Source organism: Thalia democratica, chromosome 8 (genome assembly GCF_965202585.1).
Source record: "Thalia democratica chromosome 8, ktThaDemo2.hap1.1, whole genome shotgun sequence".
NCBI classification, from domain to species: domain Eukaryota; kingdom Metazoa; phylum Chordata; class Thaliacea; order Salpida; family Salpidae; genus Thalia; species Thalia democratica.
Window position 1 is genome coordinate 26,724,416 of NC_139172.1, and position 13,165 is coordinate 26,737,580.

The following is a 13,165-nucleotide window of genomic DNA, read 5'->3' on the forward strand; positions in this document are numbered from 1 at the left end:
CAAGTTTTTTTTTTGATTTTGTACTAACTGTTTTAGTTCAGTAGTTATCTTTTTCTTTGATTATTGAAGAAATATTTCTTGTCAGCTAAAAAGTGTATGACGTAAAATGTATGAAAGTTTTATAACTTTACGTTTTAGAGCTTTCAAGATGTGACAACGATAATAAGTATTTTTAAGTTGACTATGAAAATAAAACTGAGACTAAAAAATTGTTCAACATACTTCAAAAGCATGAATTAATATTTATTTAAAAATAGAAGAAAACATATTTATATAATAAAAATGACGTTAAAACAAAAGAATTGTAACAAAAGCTACCGGTAGTTTAAAGCAAGCGTTTGTTGAATAATATACCACGTTAGTGTTAGCTATTTTTGTTTGAAACATTTAAAGATTTAAAAAAAGATTTTCTTTTAAAGTAATCCATTTTTTAGAAGAATGTCTAAAATGTCTCGAGCAAATATTGCTTTTAGTTTAGAAAACTTAGATTGTGAACTTTTGTTAACTTCGGTTGAAAACAAAGTATACGTTATATAAGAAGTATTTAATATAAAGTATTTTATAATAATGTTGTAATTTTACTACTTGATAAGAGCAATATTTAATAAATATATTTCAAGCATAAGCAACTAAGTGTTTTTATTAACTTAGTAACTTTAACTTAGTTAACAGTTCTGTCCAAATATAACTTCAAACAAGTTTTTTTTTACAAAGAGTAACTTTTAATACGACCTGTGACCTACATTTTAGAAAAAAGTTATAGTAGAATTTTTAATGCTTGTTGCTTAAATCACTAAAACAATAGTCTTCGTACCTATAAGCTTGTTTAAGTCAGCAATAGCTAATGGTTTAAGTTATGACATTTTCATGTTTCTAACGGACTTTTTAACTAGGAATGTTTCTGTCAATATATGCTTTCGAAATTATAAAATTGAAATTAAACAAAAATACTTTATTTCAAATATAAATAATGTCAAGCAAAATTTTGTATTAGTTTACTTTAAGTATACAAACTAAGTTTTAGTTAAACATTTTCAGTTGAAAACTTGTATGTACACCAACAAAACATTCTATTTGAAATAAGCAAATAATGAAGTTCTCAGGTCATTAAACAAACTAGACTTAGATAATCGCATTTTTGTTTTTTACTTTATAAATAGCTTGTTGACACTTGACAGTTTACCTTCTTTTTTATTAAATTTTAAGCTTTAACTAAAAACTAATACTAAGCTGTTTTACTACTTTTAATATATCAAAACTTCTAACAATACTTTTTATTTAGGCTATAAAGTACGAATATAAGTAAAAAGTATGTCTTTTTACTTAAAAATGCTATACTAAAAAGTTTGAAATAAATAAAAGTGTGTTAAACATAAGTTATAAAAAATCGAATACAGTTTGTATACAAATTTTTCTAGTGACTTGTATAAAGTAAGAAATATCTACTATAATATAAAAAATTAAAAAACAGTTTTATCATCTTTTTTATATGTTCATTTTTTCTATTAAAATCTTTGTTATTGTGCATAATATATATTTCCATTGAACTTAAGAACTGTCTAAAGTAATTGTATTTGAATTCGAATATATTATAAGTATGAAGCGTAAACCTAAACTTTATAACCAAGTACTAGTTCTGATGAAGAATCAGTATATTTAAGTATTTTTTTATTAGTACTTTTAATGCTTTTAATTCAGTAGTTTTATTTGCGTAATTATTTTCATTTATATTGACGTTTATACACTAGGCTGTGAGTAACTATAATGTTATTAGAAGAATCCAGTAAATTTTTAAATAAAGCTTAAATATAAAAAAATGTGTTATTAAATTAGTAAAGTTTAAACATATGTTATTATAACAATCAAATGAAACGTTAAAACATTTAAAAGTCAATCAACAAATTATATATTAAAGTTTTAAAATGTTTACTAATTTCCAAAAATTTGTTGAACAAAGTTTTTGTTTAACAAAAACTTTTAGTTTTAAACGTAATTGAGTTCGAAAAAACCATATAATTGTTTTTTATATTTTTTTATAGCTATTTAATACAATTAAAAACTTAGTTTATATATTTATATAGTAGATATATAACTGCAATATTAAAAAAAAACAAGACATTATGAATGAACTTTTAATTTTGTGGTACATCAAAAATAACCGACAAAAAATAGTACGTTTTTGGCACAAAAATATTTTATAAGGAAGTTTCACATAAGTCAAATAACCTTTAAGCTGGATAATTATTTAAATTAAGTTATTCAAAATAACAAGACAAAACATACTTTGTTTTCGCTTTAAATAAGATCAAAAAATCTTCCATCCAAGTAATCAAATTAAAGTATTAGGTAGGTTTTATGCAAACAAACCACGCAACATTTGTGGGTTATTTTGTTACACTGAAACCATTTATTATAACTTTTTTTGGAAATTTGATAATTTCAGTGAATTATATTTTAAAACAATTTAAACAGAGATTATAAGACTTAAATAAAAATAACAAGTAAGAATTTTTTATTGGATATGAAAGTATATTAAAACGTTTAAAGTTCTGAACTAATACTTAACAACAACTTTATAGTTTTAAAAAACAACAATTAAAACTTTTAAATATATGTTATATTTATGGCTGTCCTGGACAAGACGTTAAAAGGTACCCGTAGTGTACGACTTGAAAACCGAAAGGTTCTTCGTGCATTAGGTCCTAGAACCAATTATTTTGAGTATTTTTGTCGTTTAATAAAATATAAAAAACTATAATAGTAATATAAGACCAAAGTTGTGATAAAAATTTATTTATAAATATTATATACAAATAATAAACATAGTAATTTAACTGCATAAACTTAGTATTATGTGTCGAAATATATATTTTAAAAGAATATATAAATACATTAGGGTTTTAATGTTTAGTTAATGTATAACAGAGAATTTTAATCCAAAAGGTTTTTAAAACGTTTAATAAAAACTGTTTAGATTTTTGTATTTAACTAGTACGCGGCTTATGTTAATTTTTTTAGTAAACTTAAAATTGATTAAAATATTTAGTCAAAAGTCCTTCATAAAAAATACTAAAATGAAATGAAAAAAATATACATAATTTTAATAAATTTTTAATGGATCGTTTAAATAATATAATTTAAGTCTAATTCTTTTAAATCAATATCTATCTTTAACATCGTAATATATAAAACTGATTTATTATAACTATAGTTAAACCTTACAAAAAATATTTTAAGCTATACTTTCACATTAGAAACGTTATTTAAATTTATACATACTAGATTTTATGAATTAAGTCATTACTTAAATAACTAATAAATTTATAAAATAATGGCGAAATATAGTAATAAGTCAAATACTTAGTATGCTGTTTTTTAACCAACATTTACATGTATATAAGCTAATGTTGTATGTAGTATTATAACACCGATAGTTGTTTGAAAGTTTTATGTGTTTAGAAACTTGTTTTTAGAAAAAAAAAGTTGATAAATAATACGAGCCTGATTGACCATTTATATTATAATCAAAAGCATTTAATAATTAATAATATGATAAAACAGTACAATAAATTCAATTTTTATATAGCTCTATTGAATATATTTTAAAGATTACTAAATTTTCAGATTAATTTTTTAATTTAAGTATTAGCTACTAACTATGAATTAAATTTTTCCGATACGTACACTCTGTTTTTCTAATTTTTAACGAAAACGTTTACCTTATTGGTCGAAACTTATTTTTTAATTTACATTTCAAATAAAAATTGTACCAACAAACTAATTTAATTTTCAATTTTAACAAAAATGCAATTTTAATTTCAGTTTTATATCGGAAACAAATTTAAAAACTTTAATACTTCGTTGAACTTAAAGTAAAATTGAGGTAAAATTTCTTATTTTTTTGACATGTAATATTCTGATATTTTTTTCATATTTAGCATATTTTTTTTAATAATGTACAATAAGAAATCTTATATGCACTTTATAATACGATGGTAAAGTAATAAGATTATTAGTCTAGCTTTTCTTTGAAACAAAAAAACCACAGTGGTTTCAATTGATAACAGAAATAAACGAATTATTTTGAAACCTACATACGTAAGACAACCTATAATTTAATTACCTTTGTAGACATAGAGTCATTATATAAATGTATAGTTATTTAGCTTTTGTTTAAAAAACAATAATGTTTTTATGTTAAACTCAACTAAAAATAAAACAACACGAATAGATAAATATAAATAATTCTCTTTACTATTTAAAAGGTTAAATTAAACCACACAAATTTTTCTTTCCTATTTATACAGAAAAAGTTTTAAAGAAGTTTAGAACTTATAAATCTGTTTATAAAAGATGTTTAAAGTTATTATGTATAAAAGTTTTAATTTTAAATATTTTCATGTATAATCAATTTAAAAACTTTAATATAACCAAAGTATAATAATGACAATGTTAAGTAATTAATTTTGTCAGCCTATTTAGTTTACTTGACGTTCTATAAGCTTCAAATTTACTTTAAAAAATATCGATTGCTTTTTAACTTTAGATTTTCAAACAAGCCACTGATTCTAGTGCTGAATTTTGCAATGAAGTTTTTTATTTGCGTGAGCTTGTTAGTTTTGCTGACAATTTCTTCATCACAAGGCAGACTGATAAAGTGCATGGAACGTTTCACTGAAGGCACCGACAGAAGGTACAAGCCTATCAACGGCGGCACCTGCTTTGCAAAGAAGGAATACGTTGACGATGACACTGGTAAGTTTCGCGTTGCTGTTTGCGGAAGATACTTGTGCTTCGATATTGAAAAAAATATTTTTCTTGTGTTATGTTTTTATGTTTGGTTAGTTAGATAAAAAAATTTTGTGCACTGAATCAATGTTTCTAAAATTTTTGTAAAAGTTTTAACATAGTTGTTAAGTTAAGAAAATTAATGAATGAGTTGATTGAATGTATTTTTTTCAACAAACTTAATAAAAAAACTAAATTCATTTTATAAATGTACAAAATAAAGTCTACAACAAACATATATTAAAGTTTATCAAAAAAAAAGTTGTTCGTGTTAAAGAACTTTAAATGCACATTTTTAGATACGTTAATAATTTAATAACACCTGAAACATAAAACATTAAAAGAAACAATTACTTTTATACAGACAGCTAACAATTAAAACAATATACATATTTTTTTTTTAACGAAAACTTTTTTTTAAAACTTTTGTAATCAAAAAATACATTTTTAATAAAGTACAACAAGTAGTGTTTAATTTTTTTTTGTAAAAATTAAGTAACAAAAATAAATTAAAAAATTAAGCTAAAATTAAGAAAAAAAAAACTGTTGTTATTTAAGATATGCCAAACGAGAATGGAACTTCTTACGGAACTCTGAAAAACTGCCGAGCTAAAATGGTCTTACACAGTTTCCACACCAAGCGCAACAAGACTAAGAAAATTATTGAATATGTTAGAATAAAATTTAGCGTAGGTATGTATTTTTTGTACTAATTTGTATTTATTGTAACTTTTCAAATATTTAGTAAATTAAACCTGATAAGTAAGTTTTAGAATAAATAAAAATATAAGATAACCGTTTTAAAAGACTGATATAAATTGGTGTGAAAACCTAAATAAAATCTAGACTAGAAAAATAACTTAAAACCTGTGGCGTATTTTATCTATTATATATAAAAAAATGTGTTTTTACAGAGGCCTTCGACTCAACTACGATGTCGACAAGTGACAATTTCGACAGCGTTCAGATGAGTCTGACCAGCTTCAGTGCTCACACTAGCGCAACCTACAAGATTTACCTGCCGAAAAATTTGAACAAAAACAAAAGGGTAATTACTTATTCGAATTCGTAAACTTAAAAAAGCCTGTGTATATAAATGTATCATATTCTTTGTAACGATAATACTTTGTTTAAAAATTACTTAATAGTTTTCAGTATTTCCTTTTTTAGTTTGATACCAAGTTTAAGTTAGTTCACTTGTACTTTAAAAAATGTATACAGTAACAATTTTTTAATTCTTGTGGTAGAACAAAGATGTTAAAAACAAACGTTTATGAAACACACTTATCTATCTTTATTTGTTACAAAAACTAAGGAAAAAAACTTATAAACTATTACTAAGACAGGAGATAAAAACCACTTATTGCCTTAAACAAACGAATAACAAAGTTAATCAACGAAACGTTTAAACATACTCATCACCTTGTTTATAATCTTAACACTATTTTTTTAATTTTGAAAAACAATAATTTAAACTCATTTAACAAAAAGTTTACAAATTCTTATTTAATTATGCACAAGCTAATCTAATAACTACTTGTTCACCAGAACACCTTCCTGGTATTAGTCAACCCGCTGGGCGACCCTGCGTACGAGCAGGACCCCGAATGGAAGATGAGCTCGTTGGACGAGCAGTACTACGTCTACCTGATGCCCTTCCCGGTGGTAGGCAACTGGGACCAAGAGCGAGAGTGCGAAACCAGCTTCAACACTTACAAGACGTGCGGGAAAAACAGATGGGCGAAATTTTGGGAGTGTTAGAGAAAAGTTTTGAAGCTAAATCTGTTGCTTTATATTAAAGCGTTTACAGTTCCAAAAATTTTGTTTAAAGTACCACCCTTTTTGTCCTGCTATTAAACTAGTTAATAAAATATATATTTTTTTAATAATATTACTTGGTTTAACATTTGTAGTTAGATAAAAAACCAGTAGTACTTTTTTTTTAATAAAGCTTAGCAAGATTTAAAAAAGTAACCTATAAATGTTTATATTTAATCCTGAACAAAAAATTTCCTTCTGGTTATGTATGAGCAAAATAAATTTAAGATTTTTTTGTGATTGAAAATGGAAGCAAAAATAATACTTTTTAATGAAAATTATATATACGTATGTTAAAAATTTAAATAAGCGTATAAAAATCACTTTTAATTCTAAACTAATAAACAAAGCTAAACTATGAAGATAGTTACGTAAAGAAAGCTTTAAGTTCAAATGATTAGCAAATGTACATCTTAAATTGTAAGCACAGAAAGTTTATTAAATAGAAATTAATTAAATAGTTTTTACCGTTGTGCTTGACAGTTATGTTTTTCTGTTAAACTAATTAGCAGCATAAAATAGTTTATAGTTTTATATAAACAATAGGGTGAAGTTACAGTTTTAAACATTGCTGCCAAACATCAAATTTTTATTTTTAAAAAACTGTATGTCTTTATTGAACCACAACGTTCACCAGCTCAACAATCGCTAAACAAAACTTTAACTTGATTTTAGTAAAAATATTTAACGAAAATCATTTATTAAGAAAAATAACTTAAAAGGAAAATAATTCAAAATTTGGTTAGTTTTAAACAAAATAAAAAAGTTGAACAAAAGTAAAGAACAAAAATCTGTTGAAATTGCTAAAACTTAAATTATAGTGTCTAAATTGGTTAAACAGCATATAAAAAAAATTGCTTTACTTTATTTACGACTAAATCAGAAAACAATAGCTGTATTACCACCGATCTTTATATATAAACTTAAATTGTTGTGCTAGTTGGTTTGATTAACAAACTATTTTAAAATGAAGCTTTAAGATAAAACAAACAAACCTTCTTTAGGTATTTAAACATAAATTTTTATTTTAAGAATCCTGCACACAATCAAAATAAATCAAATTTGTAGGCAAAAACATTTATAGTTTTACCCGAAAACGTTTATCGTTGCCAAGGGCAGAGCAAACTTAATAAAAAGAATTATTTTTAGTGTATAAAAATTTTCAGCAGTAGGATTTAAACTATCATTTAACTTTATTAAATTAGATTGAGTGATGATTTTTTCCATAAAAAATGTCCATTGAAGTTTGATACTTAATAAAAATTTTGTACTTAATTTGCGGAAAACTGAAAAAAAAAGAGTAATAAAGAATTAAAAAAGTAAGTTAAATGTTACTTATGCACAAAATATATTCTTTTTCATATATTAAAAGTTTATAGATAGATACTGTTTATTAATACATGTTGCTTTTACAGTATTATGATTACACTAAATATTCTATTGACAGTGGTATTACCAATTCTCTTCTCTTATTTATTTTTGAGTTATTTGTTGCATTTTTGTGTTTGCTCTTGTAGGAAGGGCAACAAGAAAAACATCAACGTAAATATCTATAAAAATCGAAATCTAGGGGAGGAGACGGTGTAGGTAGACGTTGAGCTAATGGTAGACTATGGTTTCCATGGTCAATATTGGTAGTAATGAGTTAAAAAAGGGTGCTTACCATTTTTAAGCTTAAATAACTTTTGTAATGTATATTTAGTTATTTTTAATTGTTTTCTATAAATTCTTTTTAGTATTGTTTTAAAGTTAGCTCAATACAAGTAAATGGACTGCAGCTCGATGATCAAAAGGTCTTTATCCAGACCAACCCATTGACCTTCGTTGTAAGCATTTACATTTCTTTCTTTCTTTCTGTTCCATTTTATATTCACAAACTTAAATTATTTTTCGCAAAAAAATGTTTTTTGCCTTGTATCTCGTTTTCGGGACAACACCTTGGGATAAGCACCAACTTATCTTATTCAATTTTGAAATTCCTAATAAGTCATTTATTGAAGCTAAAAATGTTTTGAGTCTGTTTGCTGTTGAAATTCTTTCATTTATAACACTTTAGTAAAATGCAACATTATATTAAATGTCAAACAAAGTAAACATGAATAGTTAGTTCTGGACAAAGACAAAAAAAAGCACATAATCTTTTGGTAATCAAACACACTTGGATACTGTTTATTGTCTTGTCCAGGACAAAGTAAAAGTAGATCTAAGTTAAAACTTTGCTATTATTTGAGTAAAATAAAAAATGAATGCTCACAACCATGGCCAGTATAGATGGTGCAGAGAACATTTTGCTCACTAAGCTAAACAAAATTAAATTTTGAACACAAATATGATTTTTTTTCTTTTCTTCTTTAAAGAAAAACATTGAAAACTTTATTATAAAATGATGAACAACTTTTGAAGGTCAAGCAAGGAAGTTACATCATGAGTAGTTCTACCTGCCCCTTTAATAAATTACATTAAACTAACCAAAACCCAACTATTTAAATTCAAATAAATTCAAATTGTGGGTTGGTTAATCTATCATCATTAAATTAAAATTTCCACACTAAAATTATAAAGTGTGACAATATCATGAAGCTCTAATCCCCAAGCAAAAAATACATCAACAATCAAATTATAAGGTCATTGCCAACAAAGTTATATACAATTACCTGTGCAAATTCAAATAAACAAACACTTAACAAAAAGCACTAAGTTCTCTAAAATCCTTGGAAAAAATAAAACAAAAATATAATTAAAAGTTTTACAAAACTTCCCAGTAAATACTTTAACATACTACTAGTAAAAAAAAAGAATAAAACGTCTACTGTTACAGTTAACTTTTGTAATAAAATACATTAATTGTCTTAAAATGCAATACTGAAAAAAACAAAAAAGTAATTGAAAGTGATATATATGTGTATATAATTATTGATTTTATTTTAATAGTATATTTTAATAGTATATAATAGGGTTGCGACTTTACCTGGAAACCTGGAAAAACCTAGAATTCCACAATTTAGGCAAAAATAACCTGTAAAAACCTGGAATTTTGATCTAAAAACCTGTAATTTTTAATAATATAAACATTTTCAGTAATAAAATTTCGATTTGACACAAGAAATCTATCATATAGGTGAGGTTTTTTGTCATCATTAAATTTTTTTATATTAAAAAACACATTTAAAATAACTCTATAGTATCTTTTCAATGTTTTTATGCTATTTAACACAGTTTCTTATAAAGATATAAACTTAAAACTAAAAATAGACCCAAAAATGTGTACTTTTAAAAACCTGGAATAAAATTGGAAAACCTGGAAAAAATTTTGAAAAAAAGAGTGGCAACCCTGATATAACTATCTATCATTCATCAAAAACTATACAAAATAAGAGAGTCCCAACACAACCTTGTACACATACATAACATGTTATCAAAATTCAGTAATTATAAACTTGGTAAATATTAAGTTAAGAAGTAACTAATTAAGTTTTAGAAGAATTAGTTGGAGAAGCTATTGGAGAAGATATATTTTTAATGAAATTTTCTTTTTTTTGTCTTTTACTTTGGTCCTTTTATAAGTAACCTATTGAACTCTTCAAAACTAAATTGAACTTTACAAAGCAGTTAAAAGCAACTGATATCTAAGTTAAAGATTCCAAAAATAAGATCAACTTGTAAAACTAACCCTCCTATGTCCTTTAAAGTTTACTAAACTATAAAATAAAGGATACCTCCCTCAGAGTGAAAATGACCAGCCTGCCAATATTCACAATATTTAATTTAAATCCAGACAGTAAAAGATAAAATAAGTTGCTAAGAAGCATGTAAATCCGGCCATTTTAACCATTAAAAAAGTCTTAATTACAGTTTACAGGAATTTTAAAACTTATTTTAAATATAGTAAAAAAAAGGTCACATAAAAATATAATTTTATCAAATTGGTTTTGAAAATTGAGAAGTTTTCTAGAATTAAATGAAAATGAAATGCTCTGGCCAACCAAGGACTAAATTTTTCCACATCTGACTGCTGGCTAAAAAAGTTGCCTACGCATTATATAAGGAATATATTAAAAAAGTTTGAGGTTGTAGCTCAACAAATAGAGGCGAAGATCTATTTTTAGTGATTTTTAAAACTTTCGAGAAAATTGGTAAAGAAAAATTGGTCTATATGTTTGTATTAGAAACTTTTTTAAAAATATCAATACAGGGTTCCCACCTCCCTAAAAGTCCCTATAATTCCCTATAAATCCCATAAATTTGCAATAATCTGAAAAATCCCTATAAATCTCTAGCAAAAATTTAAAAGCATGTTAAAAATCCCTATAATTTTTTTTTGACTGGTGATTGAAATTTGAAAGTCAAAACAGAGACACTGCATAGTTGTAAAAGCAGGTTATTTTTTTGTTTTTATAGGTCAAAATCATTGCAATTTCAGAACAAAAATGTGACTCTTTGATGCCACCTAGTGAATAAAAATGTTCCTTTTTTATATTTAATTCAATTTATCTAAAGTTTGCTTATTAAACTAAAATTAGAGCTCAAAAACTCCCTTAAGTTTTGTAATTTCTTTATTAAAACTGTGCTATAAAGGGTTAATGACTTATTTTACTATATGTGCCTTAAAAATATGTTCGTAACTTATAAAATAAATTTTTTGTTTTGATAATTTCCATACAAGTTTGCTATAATTTAAAGATTTCCCTATAAATTTGTTTAGAAATTTTAGTGGGAACCCTGCCTATATCTCAAAAGTTAATTGAAATTTTTATATTCTAAAAAACATAGTTTAGAATTATTTATATATGCATATGCTTTTATGAAATAGCCAACATTATATCTTATAACAAAAAGTTCCAACCCTCCAATGCCCTTAGTTGTTTTTAATAAAATGTATATTGATAAATTTTTAATAAACTTTATTATTGCTTTTACAAGAATATTTAAAGTATTTGTAAGTATTGTCTCCTAATATCCTTGTTAAATATTTTGTCTTCATTTAGTAAATACATAAAAGGTAGCTGAAAAAAAAAACTTAAAATTGGTTTCCTAAATAAGCTAATGTAGAACAATGAAGCTCTTTTGTACAAATGTATTAATATGTTTTAACAAACTTAAATACTACAATTTTAATACTATATTAACTTATGTGGGTGTAGGTTTAAAAAATTTAATTGTCTAAACAGTCTTTTTTTTTTTTGCTGTATAAAAACTAGATTTACCACATTCTAAGGATAACTCAAGCTAGTTTGAATTTTTGAAAAGTTAAGGCCAACTTACACTAGTTTTAACTTTTTTGGAAAACTCAGGCTTGTAACTTTTTCACTTTTTTTTTTTTTTTTTCATAAAATAGTGTTTATAAGTCATTTTTTTTTATCTGGTTTAGGTATTTGTGCTTATTTAACAGTAGTTTTTTCACTTTTAGGCTCTTATAAATAGTTTTACAAACTTTCACTTAAACACAGGTTGACTTTGACTATCTTGATATAACTGATGTTAGCATTTGGTTACTCATGCTAGCTTTTTCGCCAGAGTGGTAACTCTGGAAAAATTTTAAAGTTTTTAAATCTTATTAAATAACATTATTTGCACATATGTTTATTGTTTTCTATATACTTATAGTAACCACAGTTAATTAAGAAAAATTAACAATATTTTCTCAAAATAAAATAGTAAATGGTCCTCACACACTCTGGACACTCTGTATAAATAGTTCATGAAATTTTGAAAATCTCAGAATGACTCAGGATAGCTCATTAAATATAACTCACAATATTATGATTTTTTAAAAATTCAGGTTTATTCAGGATAGCTTTGTTTTCTTTAAAACTCTCATGACAGGTTTTTTAGGTCTAACATGAGATTTATTTGAACCAGTTTTAAAATTATGTTATTATATATAACCAACTTTGTTCAATAATTTGGTTTTTATTGATTTTAAAATACTTATAGATTATTTTAAAGTTGTCATAAGATTTTCTTTGATCTTAAAAATTACATTTTAGTTTTTGTTTCTAATATAAGTAAATGTTTATCATTGTTCGAATAATTTAAATTATTAGAATTTATGTGAGTAGTTAATGTGGTTAGATAAAAGTAAGTCAATTAAAAATTTCATAAAATTCAAACAATTTTATATCATATATAAAATTTTCTACCATGGTTACACTAATCTATCTACAAACTTTATTTTATGGTCTCAATTATAAACTCAAACCTAAACGTTGATTCAAAAATAGTATGTTTCATTAGTACATTAAAAGACATCAAATGTAGAAGCATATATATGTGGTTTTTCGATTGACTATTTAGAAGAAAAATCTACATGAGGTTTAACTAGTTTGAAGCAGAGTCAAAAAACTTTTTTGGGGATTTAAAAAAAATTCAGAGTGACTCAAGATAATTTAAGGTCACTGAGGACATTTTTTGGTCACTCAGATTTTTTTTTGATTTAACTAGTGGCAACCCTGATAGTTTTGTGACAAGCTATTAAAGTAATAATTTGAAGATTTATTAAGTTTTGAAAAATGTAAATATCTCTGTTTTTCCAGTTGTTACAACTTGTCATTTTTATTTA

General features: G+C 24.5%; 1 protein-coding gene across 1 annotated transcript; it reads left to right on the top strand.

The window, feature by feature from the left end:
• The first annotated feature begins 4,550 nt into the window (after positions 1–4,550).
• On the top strand, positions 4,551–6,677 carry LOC145842586 (uncharacterized). The gene is made up of 4 exons (XM_082950052.1): positions 4,551–4,755; positions 5,347–5,481; positions 5,703–5,836; positions 6,337–6,677. The coding sequence occupies exons 1-4, from the start codon at positions 4,587–4,589 to the stop codon at positions 6,547–6,549; spliced, it is 651 nt and encodes a 216-aa protein (XP_082806178.1). The 5' UTR covers positions 4,551–4,586; the 3' UTR covers positions 6,550–6,677.
• The last annotated feature ends 6,488 nt before the right edge of the window (positions 6,678–13,165 follow it).

Bases quoted from the DNA above. Each gene is read 5' to 3' on its own strand.
- LOC145842586 (XM_082950052.1), top strand. From the start codon at position 4,587: ATGAAGTTTTTTATTTGCGTGAGCTTGTTAGTTTTGCTGACAATTTCT. The intron at 4,756-5,346 runs GTAAGTTTCGCG...TTGTTATTTAAG, and splicing joins ATACGTTGACGATGACACTG to ATATGCCAAACGAGAATGGA. The intron at 5,482-5,702 runs GTATGTATTTTT...GTGTTTTTACAG, and splicing joins TAGAATAAAATTTAGCGTAG to AGGCCTTCGACTCAACTACG.